The sequence below is a fragment of the Podarcis muralis genome, chromosome 7, assembly GCF_964188315.1.
Source record: "Podarcis muralis chromosome 7, rPodMur119.hap1.1, whole genome shotgun sequence".
NCBI lineage: Eukaryota > Metazoa > Chordata > Lepidosauria > Squamata > Lacertidae > Podarcis > Podarcis muralis.
Genome location: NC_135661.1, coordinates 24434546 through 24458272, shown reverse-complemented (window position 1 = coordinate 24458272; position 23727 = coordinate 24434546). Strand labels below are relative to the sequence as shown.

The following is a 23727-nucleotide window of genomic DNA, read 5'->3' as shown; positions in this document are numbered from 1 at the left end:
TGAGGAGGGGGGAAACCACATACACTACACTTGGGCTCTGTGGAGAAAAAGAGAAGATACAAATGTGATAACTAACTAACTACCAGTGGTACCTCAGGTTACATACGCTTCAGGTTACAGACTCCGCTAACCCAGAAATAGTACCTTGGGTTAAGAACTTTGCTTCAGGATGAGAACAGAAATTGTGTTCAGGCGGCGCAGCAGCAGCAGGAGGCCCCATTAGCTAAAGTGGTGATTCAGGTTAAGAACAGTTTCAGGTTAAGAACGGACCTCCGGAACGAATTAAGTACTTAACCCGAGGTACCACTGTAACTAACTAACTAACTAACTAACTAACTCACAGCTGGATACAATCCCTTTCTTCCTTTTTCTCAATTGAGGGACTGAAAGTACTGTGTTTAAAATAGCTAAACATGCAAAGTCTGCCTTCCGGTTGTGAATAGCACAGCTGAGGCTACACAATTAGCTTCTCCTCCCCTATTACCCATTAAAACAGAAAAGTCATGGTAGTTGAAAAGATCAGGGCTTTATTCCCAGGCTTTGTGAAGGGAATCAACTTAAGTGTGAAAGCACACATAATCTGATGTCAGGTATATTTGTCTCTTTTCCATAATATTTTTTTCTTTTCCTTTTCCTGTACTTGGTTGCAGAACATTGGCTATATTTCTCCGTGTTTACCCACCTTGCACAAGAATGGGGAAGACCCGGCTGGCGAAACAGAGCTGCTATTGCCTCATATGCCTCTGCTTTGTCCTCTCTCAGCCAACCACCAGAACAAATCACGCGCTTCTCTACATCTCTCCCCACCTTTTTACCCTTCTGACTCTGCTTTCCACTACACGGCTCAGCTCAACTTTTTCTCTGAAAACCTTTTAAACTCGGCACTTGCCCTTCGACTGTGTCCCACCTGAACTTTTCATTTTCTAAGAGAGAGAGAGACAGAGAAAGCAGATTGAGGAGTGCACATGCTTACTTCCAACTATCAGTCATGTTTCATGGAAGCTATTGACCAGTCTGATGGGAAAGGAAGAGATAAAGGTTGGAGTTCAAAAGAAAGATAAATAACTGCTGAACAAACAGAAGGGTGGTTTGGTGTGTGTTTTCCCCCAAAAAACAGTGCAAACATACAAGAGACAGCTGTTGATCCCAGAACACAAAAGGACATAAAGAGGGGCATTGCAAGAATGAGGTAAGTTCTATCCAAGATGTCTTTCTGAAAGGGATCTGGAACACTACTCAATGTAATTTTTACAGCAAAGTAGAATTTATCCTTGTAGGATTGTTGCAAAATTATGAGACAATCAGGACTTTGCAGTCTGCTCAGTGGCAAACTGAAGTATGGGTTGCATGGATTCACTCAGATTTCTTGGGCAAACCCTTAATCTGAGAATCCTGCAGAGCAGTGGTCTGTTTCTTGAAGTGAAGGGATAGACTGTATCTCTGCTGTAAGAAGCACACTAAAGGAAGATCCAATTTTGCAGCTCAGCATGCAGTTTGCAAAACGGAACTGGTAGTTCAAATCTCTTTTTGTTATCGTTATAAACATAGTTCATCAGAACCCACTAACCAGATGTTTACTTAAGAAATTTTTTCTTAACTGACATACCTCCTTTTTTGTGAAGTATAAGCTTATTAATAGCTACCACTGGTCATGATAATTATGGTGTATGCATCTGAACACCAGATCCCAACAGTTGGGAGACTGTTGCTGTTGGGCTTAGGCCCTGCTTTGGGGGCTGATCCAGCAGTTAGGTTCTTTTAATATTCTTATTGCTCACCAAGTTGGGCCCTTCTGCTATTTTATTTTTTTTTAATCATAGTCACAAAACAACAGAACAATGTTTCAACTGACAGAACTGCAATATTTGGCAAAAACGATAGATTTGATGGTAGTCATAGTCTAACATGTTGGCTGCTTCTGGTGTAAACAGTTTTCCAAAGAAAATGCACGTGCATATCGGGAATGAGGAGCAAATCCATTTGGTTCACGTTTTAAGTCGGGGCACTGCATTTTGGGCAACCACCATAGGTGAGAGCTTAGCTCGGCTTCCATTTAAAGCAGCGTTGGTGCCCACCCAACTGCTAAAAGGCTGTCGGGGGGGCAGCAGGGAGGGTGAGTGGGGGGTTGCTACTGCCATTGCAAGAAAATACTGCATGGTCATGTGCCCATGAAGAGGCCCTGCAGCAGCACTATGCTGGGGAGCCCTTGAAGTCAGTTGCCAACTCTGCCTAAGTCTGGGTGCAATTGTACGGTGTTAATAGGTCAGCCTACTTGGATGTGCATCTTGGGTTGAGTCAGCTTGGCCTCACCAGTCTTTCTTCATTTTCTCCCCTGCAGACTTTGCCTCTTCCTCTTCGCCTTTTCCCATGGGGTGCTCAGTGACCTCGTCCAACTGGAGAAAATGTATGGAAGGATTGCATCCCCCGACTTCCCGAACATTTACCCCAATGGCAAGGAGAGGACATGGAACATTACTGTGCCCCCTGGCTATGGTATCCGCCTCTACTTTACCCACTTCAATCTAGAGCTTTCCTACCAGTGCGAATATGACTATGTGAAGGTATGTGACGTCATGTGAGCATGCTTTTAACGGATAGTGTCAGGATTGCTGCCCAGGAAGCTGATTCAATTCAGACCCAAGCAAGCAACCAGTGATAGCCTTCACGCCTGGTTAATTTCCAAAGGACTCTTGCTTTCTCTGATCTCTTTGAATTCTTGCAAGTTCATTCCCCTCTTTGCGTGCAGAGGTCCCAGGTTCAATCCCAAGCAACATGTCCAGGCAGAATATACCTTGCCGTCTGTATACAGCATACTGTATGGTCCAATAATCTAACTCAACTTCTTCATGCAGCACGTATTTAAACTGTGGAACTCGCTCCCACAGGAAGCAGTAATGACCAACCTGGGTGGCATTAAAAGAGGATTGGGCAACTTCATAGAGGTGGTCATCAATGGCTACTAGCTCTGCTGTTTATGCTCTGGCTCCATGGTCAGTGAGAGCAATGCTTCTGAATACAAGCTGCTGGAAACTACAGAAGAGTGCTCTCATGCTCAGGTCCTCCTTGGTTTCCCGCAGGCATATGGTTGGTTCCTGAGAACAGGATGCTGAACTAGATGGGCCATTGGTCTGATCCAGTAGGCTCTTCTTATGTTCTAATAGTATAAGGCAGCTTCCCATTTTCCTGGGATAACCACTGGCAGGTCCACTTAAGGGCAGGCAAAAAGGAGTTATCATTGCATTTATATATAGATATGTATCTCATTCATCTCCCTGCTTTCCAGTTGCGTTCAGGAGGGACAGTCTTGGCCACCCTGTGTGGACATCAGAGCACAGACACTGAGGAAGTCCCAGGGGACAGGACCTACCACTCCATCAACAACAACCTAGCTGTGACTTTCCGATCAGACTATTCCAATGAGAAAGAATTCACTGGCTTTGAGGCCTTTTATGCTGCTGAAGGTGAGAGGTTGGAGGTGACATTCCTCTTCCATGCAAGCAAGGCAGAACGGGCATGTCAATGGCAAGTGGTCATCATAGCAGAGTGGTAGAGCACATGCACTGCATTTAGGAGGTCCCATGTTTAGTCCTCAGCACCTTCAGGAAGAACTAAAATTTTCTTCTTGAAACCCTGGAGTTTCACCGGCATCTTTAAGTAGGGCTGGAGGAGACACCCATATGAAATCCCAGAGAGCTGCTGTGCGTCAGCGTAGACAATACTGAGCGAGATGGACCAATGGCATGACTCAGTATTCAGTACTCAGACCCAGCTTTGGGTGTTTGTATGTTTTTCTTTGCCCAGAAGAGGCCTGATTCTGCCATTATCCCATTTCCAAAGGGACCTGAGACACTATTCTCATGTGGTCTAAGATGAAAATATATATGCACCATGTTTCCCAGGGCTAATGCAGATCTAAAAGTGCAAAAAATGTCCCAACTACATTTTACAAAGTAGACCCATTGAAATTAAAGGCCATTAGCCATGTCAGCCCTTAGTGGGGCTGGCATTAGGTGCAGCCCTCGGTCTTTCCACCCACGGCACCATCTCAGCCCCTGCGTCACATATGTGTCCACACCCGCTCCCAGAAATCCCTTCGCCAAAATGGTTGCATCTTGCTTTGGAAGAGCTACATCCAAGCCCCTGTTTCTCCTCCCTTTCCTCCAGACATTGATGAGTGTGAACAGCTCCCTGACAGCGAGCCACTTTGCGATCATCGTTGCCACAATTACCTGGGTGGCTACTACTGCAGCTGTAAAATTGGCTACCGTCTACACAAAGACAAAAGGACCTGTACAGGTGAGTCTCTTGGGAGCTGGTGAGAGCTGCTTACAAGTGGGTTTTTAAAACAAAACAAAAAAACTGTTTCCTTGACCAGCTTAAGTTAGAGCTGTGCTTTATTTAGGTATTTGCTGATTGTTTACTTGTTTTGTTTAAAATTAAGGTGAGGAACTTTAGACCTGGGGGCTAAATGTGGTCCTATTGGCTGTTCTGTCGGGCCCTTCAAAATCTCCCTACACCTCTCACTGGCCCTGCCTTGCACAGCAAGTATATTTGCCTGGCTGGGATGTATTGTTGGATTCTGATCATGCCTCTTGCTTGACTGGATGGATAGAGACTGGGTTGTGTGAATATGTGTATAAGCTGGCCTACTGTACTAAAGTCAAACATACAGTTGTTGCTCCACCCACTTTTGGCTCCAGCCCTGCCCACCATCCTCTGGCGGGTTGCCCTGAAGGAAATGTGGCTCTCAAGCTGAAAAACGGTTTTCCACCCCAGTTTCAAAATTTTTATATGGTGCTCCCCAGCAGAGCTTCCAAGGCACACCACAAAATTTAGATAAACTAACACAAATAAAATCTCAGCATTTAGAAAATACATTAAACTACACTAAAACCCACAGGTTGATTACCGGTTTCATTTTTGTTTTATAAATTAAGTTTCTAGGCCTTAAGATGGTAGGGATATTTGGAATACCTGAGGTCCAGAAAAAAAGCTTTGAACTGTGTCGGGAAACCAATCAGCAGCGAATAGGTTGCATCCAACGGCAGCCCTATGTTTTAAGTCTGCAGTATGCTAGGCGCAGGCTTTGATTTTTCTGCCACCCACTCAGGAAGGCTTATTATTCACCAGCTCTTTTTTCTCTTTCCTTTCTTCTCCCTCTCTCCTCCCTTCTTTATTTTCCAGCATGAAATAAATAAATTCGCTTCTTCGCGGCTTAGGGAGAGATGGAGCTAGACGTGTCAACATTCCCTCCTGAACTGCCTGTAGCCTCGTGTGCAATCATACAGGGCGCTATGCTTGATCCGTGACTAGCTTGTGTCTTCTTCCTCTTCCTCCTGCCTAGCACTGTCTCCTGCAGCAAATAAAATGGCTTTCTCTGTTTCTCCCAAGTTTTCTGCAAAGCCTTCCTCTGCAGCCTCCGGAAGAATATAGGAAGTTGTAATATATTGAGCCCAACCCATTGGTCCATAGTACGGCTTACACCAGGCTTCCTCAACCTTGGCCCTCCAGATGTTTTGAGACTACAATTCCCATCATCCCTGACCAGTGGCCCTGCTAGCTGGGATCATGGGAGTTGTGGGCCAAAAACATCTGGAGGGCTGAGGTTGAGGAAGCCTGGCATACACTGACTGGCTGTTCTCCATGGTCTCAGGCAGAGAATCTCTCCCAAGCCTACCTGGCACTCTCTTCCAGGAGCTATGATTCAGAGGCAGACTGCCTCCAGCAGTGGAGGTGGAATGTAGCCATCATGGTTAGTAGACATTGTTTGCCAAACTTTTAAAGTCCATGGGCACACTGGAATTTTTGACTGCCTTGGGCATCACTTTTCTCCCCCCTTCCCCTCCCCTGGATAAGCCCACCCTACAAAGAGACAAGAAGTATACAACTTCATTTCCCCAAGAGATCTGGGTAAAAGTTTTATCCAGTAGAATCTAAGCCTTGAAAAGCACATCTCCAGCTAAAAGGGGGGTGCTGAACCTGTGGCCTTGTTGGGTTCAGCAGTTAAGGATGATGGGAGTTTTGGTCCAACAACAGCTGGAGGGCATGAGATTCCCCTTTCCTGTGTTAAAAGGGTCAGATTAAAGGAAACACTATTCTGATGTCCTGGAGGGTCCACTGCAAGCTGGAGTAAGATAGAACAAATAGTCTGATCTAAGGAAGCTTCTGAGCAGCAGTGACACTTTTGAAAACGTAAAATGTGTTCATTTTAAAACTTTGCTCCTTTTCGCGAATTGGTCTTCAGGGCAACAGGTGGAGAATCATGTCTTTAAACAAAAACACACACACACATAGAAAAGTAGCTTGTCAAGGAGAAGCCTTTTATATGCACCAGCTATCGATATCAGACAGATAATTTAAACATGGAAGTTCTCCCTGCCTGCAATGAAATGGCAAAAGCCATGCACGTCACCCACCCACTCCCACTTTGCTTCCACTCTTCAAACTCACAGCAACTTCCCAGTTACTCACTAACGTAATTCACAGCCTACTGTTAATTTTGGACCTAATGATCCAGCCATCCAGCCATCACGAGTTCACCAGTTGAGGCAGGCTCCTTCCTCAGAGTTCAAGTCTCTCATGGGCAGTATAGTGTTACTCTAATAAAAATATAGCCCTAAGTGTAATTGAACACTCTCCCGGCGCCCCTAAAGCCCAGCTAGAGTTTACAGCCGAGGACGGCGTGAAAAATTGTCCCATTCCTCTTGCGCAAGCCTTTTTTTCTTTTTTCCTTTAAAAAAAAACTGCTTTATAGATTTTTCTTGCCTGCAGATCTGTGAAATAAAAATACAGCCCATAATAAAGGCAGCTCCCTGTGGTCATATCCAAAGAACTATAAAACACAGGAGAGTCAGTTCAAGCCGTTCCATTGTCGTGACCACAAGAAGCTGTCTGTTCTCACTGTGTAACAGCCGGGGAGAGCTGGTCCCACTTTGTCCCATCAATTGTGACAAGGAGTGCTCTACAGAGCATGGCAGCATGAGCATCACAGGCACATATCGGGGAATGCTGTGACACCACTTGTGCCAATTGGGTAGCAAATGTGATGTCCCTGCCTCATTAGTGCCAGTTCAAGAATGACTGTGATGGAACAGGCATGTATTGCACAATTGCTACAAACTATGATGGCTATGTTCTAACTCTGTCAGAGGTAGAATAGCCTCTGAATACCAGATGGTGGGAATCCCAAGTGGTGAGAGCTGATGTACTCAGGACCTGCTTGCAGGCTTCCTATTAGAGCATCTGGTTGGCCACTGTGAGAACAGGATGCTGGATGTGGTTCAGGCCTTCAGGGCTCTCCTTATTATCAGTATTGTCTACACTGATGGACCAGTAGCTCTTTAAGGTCTGGCTAGAGAGACTTTCAACCCTACCTGAAGACGCTAGGCATTGAACCTGAGGCCCCTGGAAAGTTGCTCAGACCAGAATGTGGCCCTCAGGGTGGAAAAAAAATATTCCCAAACACTGCACTAAATCCTCTTGTGATGTTGGCAGGATATTTGAAAGTCACAGTAAAGAAAGAACTGCCTGACTGTAGGCTGTCAGAAAGTCAGAGACAAAACAGAAGCTAACACTAGCATTTAAAATGTGCTTGTTGAAATGGCACATGTTGCAGAATACATTCAGTTACGCAATAGCAGAGGGGAATCTCAGAAAGTTTGAAGGACTATTGGGTCTTATTTACAAACACTATGATGAATAGATATGGATTAGATATCAACTGCTACAATTCACTGAAACTAATTTAAAGCAGTATTCATGAGTTGTTATGAAGGCCAGTGTTTGCACTTAAATATTTCAGTGTGTATCTACATTGTGCCAAGTTGTCGGAGGAGCTAGCTACACCCCTGCCGACAAGAAAATAAAACTTTTTCTTTCCAAGGTTATATGTGGTCAAGGGGGAAAGAAGCAAAATAGAGGGAGTGGGGGAGAAGAGGCTTAGTACTTGAATGCCTTTCTGATTTTGAGTCATCTTGAGCTGAACCACTGCGAAGGCAAAAAATATTCCTGGCCTATGTCTGTCAACCCCTTGCTCCATCCTCCTCCATAAATCAGCAAGGAAGTTGCTGCAGTTCAGATTAAGAACCTGCAACTGCCTGGCCCTAGCCAAGTACCAGGCGCTGTCAACAAGCAAGAGTTCCTTCAGGCACTCGGTAACCGATCAATCCTGCCTGCTGTGTCCAGCGGGAGATGCCATGACTCCGAGCATGCCAGCTCGAGTTACAGCTGGATTTTGCAGAGCAAGGATGATTTCCACTCCTACACACGCCTGGCGACCAAGAGAGCCGCTGAGGGGTGGGTTGTATTTTTTGAAAGCATCGGGAAGGAAACAGGGAGGGCAGCTGCCATCAGAATTGCACATGTAAACCAGAGTTGGGGAACCTTTGGCCTTCCAAATGTGGCTGGACTCCAACTCCCATCAACACCCCTCCCCTGCCTGCCCGCCCACCAGCATGGCCAATGGATCAGAGATGATGCAAGTTGTAGTCAGACCAAAGATTCCCCACCCCTGATGTAAAGAGAAGGCTTTAGGAACTGCATTATAGAGTAAAATCACTGGTCTATCTCTGTGCTGTCTGCACTGAATGGCAATGGCACTGTGGAGTTTCAGACAGGGGGTCTCTCTCTACCTGGAGATGCCAGGGATTTGAACCTGGGGCTCTGCTACTGAGCTACAGCCCTTCCCCTTTAAACAAGTGGCAGGCCAATTCAAAGATGACAGCCACAAAGGTATCAGGGTTTGCAGCTATCGGTGCTGATAGCTGCTGCCCAGCTGGAAAAGATGTACCAGAGGTCAATTAAATTGGTCAAGGCATTAAAGCACCTTCCCTGCATGGAGATGCTAAAAGCATATGGAGCATTTTAGTTCAGGGAAACTTTGATCAAAGCTGGATATCCAAGGTCCGCCATTGTTGGAGCTGATGCTATAGCTCACAACTCCCACCTGGCAGTCATGCTCCAACCCAATTGGAAGGCACCAGTTTGGTGGAGGCTACTGTAAGTGTTTTTAGAATTATGAAACTTTTTTCCTCCACTCCCATTTTCAGATTTGGATTGGGGTGCGCTCAAGCAACTGATGGGCAATACACTGGGGGTAGGGAAAGTGACATCCTTCGCACAACTTATGGAACTCGCCACCAAAAGATGTTGCAGAAATGGCCATTGATTAAATTGATTTTTTAAAAAGGTTTAGGTAAGAGCCAATTGAAACCCCATTGAGATGCAGTATATTCTTACCCTGTGCTAGGGCCAAATGGAGGAGTACTGCTTGATATGCCACACAGCACAGCTATCTCAGCAAACACTTAGTTATCTTATTGCTACTGACTGTTTGGCATTGGGGTTTTTATGTATTCGTTGTATGTTTTGTTGGGGGGGTAGGAAAATAGGGAGAGACTAAATTTTAATTAGGGAGAGGGTCCCAAGCTCAGTGATAAAAGGATCTGCTTTCTATGCAGGAGGTCCCAAATTCAATCTGCAGCATTGGCAATTAAAAAGATCAGCAAATAGATGATGGGAAAGACTTCTCTGCCTGAGACCCTGGAGAATCGCTGCCAGTCAGAGTTGACAATACTGAGCTAGATTATCTAGTCACCATTATTAAAGAATTTATGAATAATCATTTACATGCATCTCAAGCTGATTTCCAAATATACCATAAAAACAGATGAAAAGCAGTACAATAACAACTAGATTTCAGAAATTCATCAGGCCTGCTATAATACTGAGGCCTAGCCAAATTCTTCAGAATTGAATTAACAAGCTCATAGCTTTCTCCCCTTTTCCTTACATCAGACAACTATGGTATTTGCTTATTGTGGGGTCTTCAGATGTTGTTAGACTACAGCTCTCATTAACCCCAGTCAGCATGGCCAATACCTAGGGATGTATTTTTATTTACTGCCTTTCATCATAAAATAGCAAGGTGGCTTACCAAATGAAATCAAAACAATGTAACAATCATATATTTTTTTAAAAGGAATACCACATATCCAGGAACTCTCCAAAGAACTGGCACTAAAAATCAGTGCTTGGGCCTCCAGTCAAGAGTAAGGGACAATGAGAGTTGTAGTCTGATAAAATCTGGTAGGCGTTAGATTCCTTGTGTTCAAAACACATTAGGAATCCTTGAATACATTTGTACAAATGCATTTGAACTGATGGAAGCCACCATGAGGGATGTGCAGGCAACAGAAAAGCAGGGTAAAAATGGCCTTATTACCGTAACAAACTGTTCTTTTGACAAATAACTTTATAAATTAATGTGCTTTCCTGAGAAGAATTTGGGATTTATTTATTTTCTCTCTCTTCACTTTTCAGCCAATTGCGTAGATAAGGTGCTGACTGCAAGATCTGGAGAGATTTCCAGTCCACGTTATCCCAACCCATATCCCAAACTCTCCCAGTGCAATTATGGGATCCAGGTGGAAGATGGATACATGGTCGTCTTGGAATTTGTGGGAAGCTTTAATGTAGAGACCCACCCAGAAGTGGAATGCCCCTATGACATCCTTAAGGTCAGTTGGACCTGCTCACCAGGTCTTCTACTACTAAAGAAACTTGTTTTCTGTACAGTCAGCACCAGTTAAGTTGTATCCAATGCTAGTAGTCCTATTCAGAACAGGCCCAATGAAATTAATAGGCATGGCTAACTTAGGCCCAATCAGTTTCAATGGGTCTACTCTGAGTAGGACTTGGCTGGATACAATCCTACACCAATGAAGAGCTGAGGACACTGCAATGCCCCAATGCATGGCAGCAAATTGCAGTTACTTCTGGGGGCACCTAACTGGAATGCTTGAACTGTTATCAGTTTTCACATCCGTCTCCCATTACAAAGAATTCAGATACTCTTAGATCCACACTAAATCCCCATACAAATAAAATAAAATAGAATCACATGTACTGAGAATGTTGAAGTTGGTTGCATGTATTTATGGACCAGGTAGCTACAAAATAGACTTGGGGTAGATGGCTAAACTGGTGCATCCAGCCCAGTATCTACTCTAGCTGGTAGTGGTTCTCCAGGGTAGCAGCCCCCAGGCATTCCCCTCTTGGAAGCCCAAATTATGCCTACCATCAAGTATACCCTGGACCCCCTAAGGTAGTCTGCTGTCCCCTTGGGATGGGGATACTGTCCCACTGCCAGTGTTTCAATATTTGGATGCCAAACCAGGAAGCTTCTATATTTGGAACCAGTAGCCCTCATCCCCGGAGTAGCTCAGGAACTTTAACAAGCAAAAAGGAAGAAACACAATAAAATCAGTGCAGGTTTGAAGGGCTCAGTCTGCCATCTTGATTCAAAACAGGCACCCAATTTTATCCAAGGTAAAACCCTGCTCATTAATCTCAGGAACCATCATTCAAAACTTGGTTACGGTATCTTAAGAGGTGTCCAAATGCATAGCGAACAAGCCATTTTCCAAAGTAAACAGTAGATTGAAACGGGGGGAGGGGGGATACTGTCCTTTGCCTCAAGCAGCAAAGTGCTACTGGGTCCCCTGGTTACCTGACAACAGCTGTGGGCCTCCTGAGGCAAGCAACTTAAGAGCCGAACAGCTGATACTCGATCAGCCCATGATGGAAGTGTTTCCCTTCACTGTTTCAGATCAAAACACCCAAGCAAGAATTTGGCCCGTTCTGTGGGGACACCCTCCCTATGAAAATTGAAACCCATAGCAACACCGTCAACATCCAGTTCAGCACGGACCTCTCTGGAGATCACACAGGATGGAAAATCAGATATACCACAACAGGTAAGATTATCGCTTTTAACCAGAGCAGGCAGCAGTGAAGTTCTGCTGGGTACACATATCATTTCCTGGCTCCTAGGGAGCCCTGGGAATGGTGAGGGGGCCAAGTTATGGTCCTCCAGCTCTGGGGCACAAGGATGCCAAGCTACAGGAAGCCATAGGATCCTGAAGAAGCTGCTTCTTATTAGCTGTTGGTCAACTGGTTCAGTACTGTCTACCGTTGTGACAGATAAGGCATGAGGTAGGGATACCAGCAGTAAGTGCCAATGACAGGCAGAGCCACCTGCTGACTAGCTGTACGTAAGAAGGAAGGCAGGTGTGGGCTGACGGAGAGCAGACCGAGGCTGTTGAGGCTGGGCCCCAATTCCCCTAATAGATCAGCTTCCGCCATCTACTACACTATCTATTATCAGCCCTCCAGGCTCTCAGGCAGATGTCTTTCCCCATCGTGGATGTTTTAAGAAATAATGCCAGCTGGAGACTTGTCTCATGTCTGCACCTTCTAAGGGTGCTCATTTTCCTCTCCAGTTCTTTAACTATCAACTGGTATAGGACCTAAAGAAGTTGTCCTATATCCAGTGTTATTTTTCTATAAAAGAGGTGCCGGAACTCACCATCAATGCCTTCCTTGTTCTCTTAAAATGGCAATGGCACCCATCTGAGAGTTGCCAGAACCCACCTAAGACGTGCCGGAACTGAGTTCCCCCAAGTTCTGGCTGAAAACCCCCCTGCTTATACCCAGTCAGAGTTTATCAAGATTAGTAATGTCTACGTTGGGTGGCAATAGTTCTCCAGGGCATGACCAGGAATGAACCTGGAACCTTCTGAATACAAAGCACGTGTTGCATAACTGAGCTAGGTCGTTCCCCACACAGGCCAAAGTCCATCTAGCTCACTGTTGTCTAATCTGAGTAGTGGGCAAGCTCCAGCAGGGCTCTTATTATTTATATATGCTCCTGCATTTTTTGAATTACAGCTCCCATCATCTCTGACCATTGAGTCATGCTGGTGTGGTTGATGGAGCCCAACAACAGCTCAAGGGCCACAGGGGAGCCGCAATCCAGAGCTAGATGGACTAATGCTCTTCTAAGGCACCTTCCTATTCACAACACAAGCAACTGCAGAAGGAACAAATTAGCCATCATTTCAACTGTGGGATTAAGCAGGATGTAGTGTGAGAGCGCCACCTGCCCCACATATTAGTATGGACGCAAGATTTGAATCTGCTTTGACAGGAAATGGCAATGAGGTGTTTTTTTGTTGTTGTTGTTCAACTTTCTGCAGCATTGCCATGCCCCAACCCTGAAGCGCCACCCAATGGCCACATCTATCCAGTGCAAGAAAAATATATTATGAAAGAGTCCTACAGTCTCTCCTGCGATATCGGCTACGTACTCTTGGAAGTAGGTAAAACCATCCCTTGCGGTGCACATGTGAGCATATGGGTATACTATTTAACTGAGGAACCAAAGCAGTTTTATGTTCTCATAGCAAATATGACTTTCCGAGTGCCATGGTCAAAACAACTTGAGGGAACGCCAGCCTTGGGAGAGAGAGGGGGAGAATAGTGGGCAGCTGGGGTGGAAAATCAAGGGGTATGGAATGGAGTATCCTGGAAGAGAACATGGATGGCTAGATAGCATAGCTGCACCTAAGACTGAGGCATAAAGGCTTGAAGTGGCTGCACGTTATCAGGCAAGGTTCAAGTTTCTTGCACTAATTTGCAAGGCCCTTAGAAACTTGGATCCAGGATACCTCAAGGACTGCCTGATCTCTTATATCCCTCCTGGATCAGATATTTTGGGTAAATCGCTGTTAGCTGGTCTCCCTGTGGCTCCAGGGCCGTAGCTAGCGGGTGGCAAGGTGGGGTCCCACCAGGGGCACAGGCGGGGGGGGCACAAAATCAGCTAAAAATATGTCCATTAATATGTCTATAAATAAAAATATTGATTATTGCCTCATAAGAAAAGGTTTTAAATAGAGGGTGAATTGAAGGGGGGGTTGGAGGAGAGGTGGAAAGAAGAGCTAATTTGTCAGTGGCTAGGGGGCACAATCTGGACAGTTCTGCCAGTGGCGTAAGACCCCCTAGCTATGGCTCTGCGTGGCTCAGAGGTAACTATCGGAAGTCACACATTTAGTATTGTGGGTCCAAACCCATGCAACCCCCACTGTGGCTGAGTTTAGACGGGCTCTCCCATGCTGAACATAAGGCACTTGACAAACCCCCTCTAAGTTTTTGTCATATTGATCCAACCAAAGCATTTTTAGAGTAGACCCATTGGTTCTAATCAGTGTTTTTTGGGGGGTATGCATACCCCTAAACATTTTGTGAATCTAAGTTTGGCCTCATTGAGGGGCAGTATTTCAATATGAGTAGGAAAATGAGAGTACCCCTAAACATTCTTTGGGGGGGGGGGGACCACTGGTTGTAATAGGTCTACTCTGCATTAGGGATGGGCAAATATTGTTTTGTTTCTTGTTTTTTCAGTCTTAAGTTTCATTTTCCTCACTACGATATCAGTGTGTGATTAATTTAAAGGCCATTGGAATATTCATCAGCATTTAAGTGTGAATTTCCCGATACACACATTTTTTATATGCAATTAAACCTAATGTGCATTTTGCAAAGCTATTTTCCTTATGCAATGTGTTCTTTTGCATTATTTAGTAATTTATTTATAAGCACATATTACACTAGTCTTTGCATTTTACTTGGCTGGAGACCTACATTCCATAATTCAGAAAAGTGCAGATTTTAAAGGAGAGCCATGTTTCAGGTCACATATTATTTCAGAAAGTGTGAATCAAGTAAGTCTGCCATTAAATGAAAAGTGAATCAAAATTCTCTCTGAACCCTATCTTGGACATAACTAACACTGAATATCACCCATTATTGAAAACTAACGGCAAATACGTTCTCGCAGGCTGAACTAGACATATTTCCCCACCGGGGAAAATCCATTTGGGCTGTCAAAGCTATGATTGTTTTCAAGAAAATAAATAGGATTTCTGTTTTCCTCTTTCCCTCCCACAGAATGAGATGATTGTGGAATCTTTCATGGCGATATGTCAAAAGGACGGCTCCTGGAACAAGCCAATGGCTCAGTGCATCAGTAAGTCAATGCGAAGGAGTGGGTGGAGGGAGGTCTTTGGATTTGTAATATTCAGATGGATTACTGGTTTAATTATTTCTTGTGGGAATCCATATTGTGTTTGACAGAATGAAGCACACACAAAAAGCGGAGGAGGCAAAGCATGCTTGAATCAGAGCATAATAAAATTTGTTTTAATTGGAATATTCTCAGTGGGAGTACAGATCAACAGGCACCCAAAATTCAGCTGCAGAGTTGCTATCAGGGTTTTAAAAGTTTCCATCATTTTCTTCTGGCAGGGCTCCTACGCTTTTAATGGAAAAACCTGGATTTTTCCACTTGTTTTTCTTCTTTAATTTGATTTTAATATCCAAAAGCCACCTTGGAGATGGGAAAAAGTAGGAAGCTGTAAACTTAGTTATTTTATTGACAAAATTTTAGGCTGCCCAGGAACAAGAGTTCTTATTGCAGCTCCAAAATGTTTTATATTTTAAATACTTTATGTAGGCTTGCCATATGTCAGGAAAATTCCTGACATGTCCTGTTTTGGGGTGTAAAAATGGCATCGGGGGGGGGGGGGATTTTGCCAAATCAGCAACATGATGGAAAAAGCAGCAGAAACAGCTCAAAAAGTTTAAAACCACTATTTTTGGGTTAGGTTTCCAAAAAAAGCCTCAAATTTGTGGCAGGAATTTTACTTTTTGAAATATGGCAACTCTATTTTGTGGGCTGCAGCCTTCAGAATGAAGAAATCCAAAGCTTTGGGGTCTTTATATCTGCTGATTCCCCTTTGAATTTGGATTCTACTGGTACAGTTGTTCTGTAAGGACAGGACTCTGGGGTAGATATCAAGGGCACAATTCAGCAAAATGAGGAGTGGACAGAGGTCTCTTGACTTGCCATCCAGAGCATGATCAACAAGGAGAATTGAGGCAAACAGGCCCCACCACCAGCACCTGACATTGATTGCCATATATTTCCCCCCAAAAAATGTTTTATAGTTGGGGCAGCTCGCTGGGCATGTGCATGGATGAGTATAGATTATTTTTATTACTTTAAAATATGTTTTAGCCCTCCCATCAACAAAATGGTTGTTTATTCAAAAGTCGAATGTGATTAGCATGAGAGCAGCAGAAGCCAGCTCCTCCATTTTATTCCTGTAGTCATGATGGTGCTCACTGGAGCATGTTTAAACTACACATGCTCAGTGTTTCATTAGGTTTGGAAAACTTTTTTAAAAATCAAACTCATAATCAGAAATGTAGTTGTTGTTGCAAAGCATGAAATGGCAGTGAAGGAGAGAAATGTTAAGTGTGCGCTTCACGACATGGCGCTTCAACAAAGAGTCTTGTAAGATCATTGGGCAGTAAGCAATGAAGGAGTTCCATTAGTTAGCGGTTAACAGAACTGTATAGGGATGCGGGTAGCACTGTGAGTTACAACCACAGAGCCTAGGACTTGCTGATCAGGTCGGCAGTTGGAATCCCCGCGACGGGGTGAGCTCCCGTTGCTCGTTCCCTGCTCCTGCCCACCTAGCAGTTCGAAAGCACGTCAAAGTGCAAGTAGATAAATAGGTACCGCTCTGGCGGGAAGGTAAACGGCGTTTCCGTGCGCTGCTCTGGTTTGCCAGAAGCAGCTTAGTCATGCTGGCCACATGACCTGGAAGCTGTACGCTGGTTCCCTCGGCCAATAAAGCGAGATGAGCGCCGCAACCCAAGTCGGCCACGACTGGACCTAATGGTCAGAGGTCCCTTTACCAGAACTATGATGTTAGGTAACTTTAGATGATGGACTCTAGGGGTAGTATCTATCTGTACCACTTTCTTCAGCAGACTTTTAATCTATCTAACTTGGATGTGCAGCCTACAGTGATGTAGCTCACACTGCAGAGAACAGTGTGCAGTGGTAAAGGATGTGCTTGCAAGAATACAATGGTCCCACAAGCAATGCTTGCTCACACACGCTGACCCCCTACTTTCCACAGGTCTACTTTTAAATTCAAAGGCTGACCTGATAACATGGTAAGCCCATCTGTGAACCCACCACAAGTGTTATGTGAATGCCCACATAAAATGTGTGTGCAAAATTGCATTTTCACTAGCACCAGTTCATACTGTACTGGTAAGATACAGGTTGTGTTAAGAACATAGGAAGCCACCCAATAGTACTTCTGTTTATCCATGTAGCTGAAGATTAAAGCAAGGATATTTTTTGTCAACTCCTATCTGATTCTTTGCACTAGGACAGCTTGCCTCAATACAGAATCCTCCAGAGGTTCTGAACTACAATTCCCATCACCCTTGATACGCACAATATGGGAGCTGTAGTCCAAAACATCTATAAGGTAGCTAAGATGCAGAAGGTTGTTCCAGATACAGTGGTGCCTCGCAAGACGAAAAGAATCCGTTCCGCGAATCTCTTCGTCTTGCGGTTTTTTCGTCTTGCGAAGCAAGCCCATTAGCGGCTTAGCGCTATTAGCGACTTAGCGGGCTTAGCGATCAGCTGATAAGCGGCTTAGCGGCTCAGCTGTTAAGCGGCCTAGCGGCTCCGCTGTTAAGCGGCTTAGCGGATCAGCTGATAAGCGGCTTAGCGGATCAGCTGTTAAGCGGCTTAGCGGATCAGCTGATAAGCGGCTTAGCGATCAGCTGTTAAGCGGCTTAGCGGCTTAGCAGATCAGCTGTTAAGCGGCTTAGCGGATCAGCTGATAAGCGGCTTAGTGGCTTGGGAAAAAGGGGGGGGGAACCCTGCAGGAACTCACAAGACATTTTCGTCTTGCAAAGCAAGCCCATAGGAAATTCGTTTTGCGAAGCACCTCCAAAACGGAAAACCCTTTCGTCTAGCGGGTTTTCCGTCTTGCAAGGCATTCGTTTTGCGGGGCACCACTGTACCAGGGATTGAATATAGCACTTTCTGCATACAAAACAGGTAACCTGCTACTGAGAGCTTTGGTTCCTTTCCAGTCTAGCTAGTCCTAGGTTTCCCTCAACCAGTCTTACAAAGCATTTTAAAACTGTTGTTGCTCCATTCTTTTCAGTTGTTGACTGTGGTCCAGCCGAGGACACAGCAAACGGTGCACTGGTGTACGTCACAGGGCCTGATAGAACTACATACCAAACTGAGATCAAATACAAATGCGAAAGCCCCTACTATGCTCTGAAAGCCGGACATTCTGGTAAGAGAAATGATAGTTTAAGGGAGCATGGCCTTGATATACACATCTTTAATTGTAAACCCCATTGTCCCAAATGGGACAATCATACTAGGACCTACTTTGCAGTATTCTTGTTTAGCCAGCCATGACCTCTTTCAGGATACTCCATTCTATCTCCCCCTGCAGTCAGCCAGCATTCCATGCCCACTGAGCCTTCTTCGTTGGGCTGTTTTACGGTGCTTCTCCATTTAGAGGTTTCTCCCCCGCTTCCAAAATGTTCTGCCTACTTCTCCAAACGTTTAGTCCTAACAAGCCTGCAGCTACCTCCTCTCTTGGGCTTGTATGGTGTCATTTTGGCTACCAGTGAATCAACACTTGAGAGCAGAGTTCTCTATTGGCCTTTTATGATATCACATCAGTGTTTAGTCATGCCTCTTGACTGAAAAGCAAAAGGACATAAATGTATCTGTAATGGGCTCAACAGTGGTTGACATTTGAATTCATATCCTCCACCCAGCAAGTGGTTGTGCTGCTGTGATGTCACAGCATGTTTACACACATACTCCAGAGTCACTGCAGCATACCCAAGTATTCCTCAACCAAGCAACTCATGATTATCCAGCCGAGACACCTCACGGGGTTTAGGGAAGATAAAAATGCAAAATTGGTAGGAAATAGATTTACACACATAGGAACAGCAAAAAGTCTGAAAGAGATGGATTTTTCAGCGATTTGAAGAAGCCAGCTATATATTGGGGGAGAATTTAACATTTATATACCCCTTGATTGTAGTAAAACCTCCAAGTGGTTTTATTGTAGAGTGCTTTGCTCTGTGCAGACATCTCAACTGCTTAACTTTTTAATGTAGGCAGGTTCCTGTGCGCCCCTGATGGCTACTGGAGAGATTCCATGGGAAACAAAGCACCTCCTGTATGTGAGCCAGGTAATGTATGAAACCACAGATTCCCCACTCCTGCCATACATAGCCAGGCGACACTTCACATGATAAATGGCCTGAAAACATCTTTTCTCCCCCCTCTCCAAATTCACTTCAGAAGTTGAAATATTTTTGACTGGTGTTGAATATATGAAGTACTGTATCCCATTTTGTCACCCTCCCTCCCACCTCAGTTTTGACCAGGAATGGAGAACCTGTGGTTCTCTTCAGCCCCATCCACCATAGCCAACAGCCAGGGACAGTGGAAGTTACAGCAGCTAGAGGACCTCAGGTTCCCCATTCCTGACTTTTGTCTTCACAGACTTTAAAATGGTGCAAAGCAGCCTTTATACTCTATCCTACCCATCAGCCCCCTTTCTCTTAACTCATCCAGAGCTAGAGGTCCACTATCTAGAGGGCTGCATCTTCCTCATTCCTGATCAAAGACAATGCCATGTCCCAAAAGAGAAAGTTACAGCCATTGAGTTAGAGGGAGATGTTGCAGGCCATCTAGCCCAACTTCTGCTCAGTGCAGAAAATCAAAAGGTACAGCATCTTTAACAGATGGCTGCCTGGCCTCTATATGAAAGACTTCCAGCAAGGGAGAACCCACACCCCTCCAGGGAATTGGTTCCATTTTTAAATTGCTTGTACCATCAAGAGCAGTCACTTAATGTTCAGTTAAAATCTACCCTCCAGTACAACATAAAACCATTAGATCTAGCCTTGCCCCCTAGGGTAACCAAGAACAAATCCCCTCTTCTATCCAACCCTTCAAGGTATCTGAAGAAAGCTATCATGTTCCACTCAGGTGGAATCTAGACCATATAAAAAACACTGAAAATGTTTTTTAAAAAAAAGTTTTGAAAAATATATTGAATTTGCCATAGCTCGCCATCACCATCTAATGTCACATTTGTATAATGCACTTTACAACACACTTAAAACGTTATATTTGCAGCTTATAGCTGCCTCCATAGCCTTCTGTTGTTCAGGCTAAAAAGTATCCAGTTACCAAACAGTTCTAGGTAATACAATTTTTTTCCTGCAAAAAGGGAGAATGGCCTATCTTAAATTGTGTGCCACCTTTCATTTCAAAGCAATGGCAAAGAGATCTACAACAAAATGAGTAGCATATATCAAAAACATAATGAAAAAGTCATCACCAAAACTGCAGTAAAACCCCCATTGCAATCAGTTAAAGTAAGTAGCCAAAAATGCCAGGAACTAGCATTAACACCATAAGGATGTTACTACCAACAGGAACACACAAAAATCAGTATCTCCCTTATCTCCAAGAGATTATTCTACAAAGTAGATGCCACAATGGAATTAGCCATTTATTCTCCATACTACAGTGGTACCTCTGTTTAGGAACGCTTCTAGTTATGAACGCTTCAGGTTATGAGCTTTGCTAACCTGGAAGTAGCTGCTCCTGGTTTCGAACTTTACCCCAGGATGCAAACGGAAATCACGTGCAATAGCAGGAGGCCCCATTAGTGAAAGCGCACATCATAAGAAGTTTCAGCTTAAGAACAGACCTCCGGAACGAATTAAGTTCGTAACCAGAGGTACCACTGTCCAGACGTTTTGACTACAGCTCCCATCAGCCCCAGTCAATCTGGACAAGGGTCAGGGATTGTGGGAGTTGTAAATTCAAAATGGAAACGTGGGATTACCATGAAGTGTTCTTCTGGTCAGCAGGGAGAGCAGAACATGCAAGAAATGATTAAAACCTCTTCTAAAAGACAGAGGCAACAACACAAAAGAGTGTTTACTGAGGCCCCCTGGAAGAGGGAACCTATTCCCCAGTTCCATCTTGGCCATAGCTTTGAGGAGAAAACCTCCATACACTAACTAGAACAAACACAAATTAAAAGCAGAACAGAAACAAAAATGAAAGTCAGAAGGGCCACAGAGGAAAAATGCCAGGACCCTAAATAAAGAGGAACTGTGTAAATTTGAGCATATAAGGCAATTTACATAACATCTACACACCAGGTTTAGCTCATTTCTATATATTCCAGACGAATGACTTCTTTGCCTACAGAGGTTCCGAGATTCAAGCCCCAACATATCCAAGTAGATATGAGAAACCTTCTGACAGAAACCCTGGAGTCACTATCAGAAAATGGAAGTGTATACTAGATACCAGATGTAGGAAAATTGTTTTGGGCTAATGGCCATGTAGCCTTTGGGTGAGTGCACTCTCATTTTGACCCCTGGCCTTGATACTCCTCATCCCTGCTCCAGGCAATATTGAGTTAAATGAACCAAACGTCCAGCTGCACACCAGGCATGCATATTATTCCTATGAAAATACCCCAAACCCACACATTATGCAGCCCTTCCACAATTGTGTTGAACACAGGTAGGGAAAACGCCAGGGTTGACTACTCCAACTCAGAAGCTCCCAGCATAGGGTAAACTAGCCTGTTAAGAAATTGGTCTGACATGCCAGCTTTCTCTGGGCAGAGAATTTGAAAAGGACAGGCTGTCCCTCACCCACCCAAGCCACTCCCCTCTTTGGATCAGGCTACTGTTCTACAAGTGTTCTCACTTCAAATTCAGGACTTCTTTCAGAAACATGCATTTTGAACTATAAGCAATATTCATGACAATTAAAAGTCTTGCTTCTCTAATGAAACCCTAACACTATTCACTCTCTCTCCCCCCCCCCCCCCAAGTTTGCGGAATCCAAACTTCAAATACTCTGAAGCGCATTTTTGGTGGAAAGAAGGCACTGCCTGGCCAGTTTCCTTGGCAAGTTCTGATCACTAATGGACAAGGAGCAACTGGGGGTGGAGCTCTTTTGTACGATAACTGGATCTTAACAGCTGCCCACGTCCTCCCAGAAGCAGACGCTTCGTCCTTGACACTGAAATTGGGGCTTCTAAGAAAGCGAAGCACTCACTACCACCAGGCCTGGGCAGAATCTGTTTTTGTGCATGCAGGGTTTACCAACGATGGCATCAATTTTAACAATGATATTGCTTTGATCAAACTGAAGAACAAAGTCCCCATTAATGCAAACATCACTCCCATTTGCTTGCCAGGACAAAGCAGCAGGTTCCACATAAACACAACCAACACTGGTGTAGTAGCTGGGTGGGGGAGAACAGAGAAAAGGATGCAGTCACACAGCCTGATGTACACTGAGCTAGATGTGGTTGATCCAGAGAAGTGTAAAGCTGCTTATGCAAACCAGACTTTGGAGGGGAAGCAACTAGTGTTGACAGAAAACATGTTCTGTGCTGGATATGAACAAGGAGGAAGAGATTCCTGTAGCGGCGATAGTGGCGGGTCACTGGTGTTTTTTGATGCCGAAACAAAGAGGTGGTTTGCAGGCGGCATTGTGTCCTGGGGTCCTCCAGAGTGTGGTTCTGCAGAGCTGTATGGCGTATACACTAAAGTGATCAACTACATTTCCTGGATTGAAGACATCATTTCCCAAAATTCTTGATTATTATTTTTTACCATTTCATTTGTATCACATTACCAAGAAAAGAAAAGCTTTACATAGAATTACAATTACGCAAGAAATAAAAAAATATAGTACATTAACTGGGACTTCAATTTTAGGTAAATATGCCGAAGATCAAGCAGTAAATGCTTCCAGGTTATTCAATGTACAGCAGAACCCTGTGTATGTTTACTCAAAATCATATGCTACTGAGGGAATTCAGTGTTGTGAGCTACCTAAGCAGGGAAGGCAGCATGTTTTCAAAGAAAATGAAACACACTCCATGTAAAATTAGGTATCATTTCACATGCCTCTTGTGTGCTTGTTCTACTTTCGGGGAATAGGGGGAAGCTGTTTCCTCCCCCCAACAGCTGGACCTTTAAAGTTGGTTTTTTCCCTACTCCCCCAGAACAAGTGCCATACAAGGGTTTCATAAGTTCAATGCAACGTGTTTCTTCTTCCAAATTTAAATGTTAATAAAAAAACCAAATGTGTGCACTCTATTGCTCTCCTCAGCAGAGGTACATCAGAATTTCTGTTCCTTCTGGGGGTACACGAGTGGGTCTTAATGACCATCTGAAAAGTTTCCTATTAAAGATGCTCAACAAAGAGTTATAAGAGATGTAATATGTTGATCATCACAACCAGATTATTCATAGAGGTGGTAAAAGAATCCAGTCCCTAAAGTCACTTAGTATCTCTTAGTGACATGCTCCAAGATTCTAAGCTGTTGCTTTTTTACCACTTCCATTGCCACTGACAATATTCTACAAATTCCTCCACTCACTGTCCAAACTGCAGGGATTGGTCCTAATGGTATTAAACTTCCTTCCGGAACAGATTAAAGAGCCCAATCTTAATCACCAGCTAGTTAAGTTCAAGGGCTTCATTTTCTGTTTCGTCAATCTATATCTAGTAGCTCTCCAAAATTATGCAAACTCTGACAAAGCTTGTAGCACCCAAGGAACTCCCCTGTGCCCTACTACTGAGAAAAGATTTCAGAAACTATTCTGTTCTTATAAGCAGGGTGTACTGACAGCCAAAACAGATACATACAGCTCAGAGGAATAGGACAAGACCCCCAGAGGTGCTGTTTAATCAGCTGCAACATTACATTTGCAACTGCTGAGACCAAAGCACTCCAAGACTCAATTCACACCCACACAAATTTGGACCGCAAGAGGAAATTGTCAACACTACATCTATTTGAGTAGCATCGCCTCAGTAATTAAGAGATGCTCAGTGGGTAACCGAAACACACAAACACATTTGCTCACATAGGGCCTTTGTTAGATTACTATGCTGTTTATTACTAAATGAAGCTCATTAGC

At 44.2% G+C, this 23727-nt stretch overlaps 2 protein-coding genes across 6 annotated transcripts in view; one reads left to right on the top strand and one right to left on the bottom strand.

Annotated features, from left to right (window-relative positions):
* Positions 1–23727, bottom strand: part of TARDBP (TAR DNA binding protein) — a 39336-nt gene that overhangs the window by 3825 nt on the left and 11784 nt on the right. The gene's annotated exons all lie outside the window — the stretch shown is intronic.
* Positions 626–22497, top strand: MASP2 (MBL associated serine protease 2). 2 transcript variants are annotated; one of them, XM_028740671.2, is made up of 11 exons: positions 626–1189; positions 2339–2561; positions 3284–3461; positions 4165–4296; positions 10321–10517; positions 11609–11756; positions 13038–13156; positions 14788–14866; positions 17880–18017; positions 18865–18939; positions 21621–22497. In XM_028740671.2, exons 1-11 carry the CDS (start codon positions 1185–1187, stop codon positions 22394–22396), a joined length of 2070 nt encoding a protein of 689 aa, XP_028596504.2. In that variant the 5' UTR covers positions 626–1184; the 3' UTR covers positions 22397–22497. The 2 variants fall into 2 exon arrangements, with proteins under 2 accessions (XP_028596504.2, XP_077787522.1); XM_077931396.1 differs by lacking the exons at positions 10321–10517; positions 11609–11756; positions 13038–13156; ... (2 more) ...; positions 18865–18939; positions 21621–22497 and adding an exon at positions 5185–5390 and having other exon boundaries at positions 638–1189.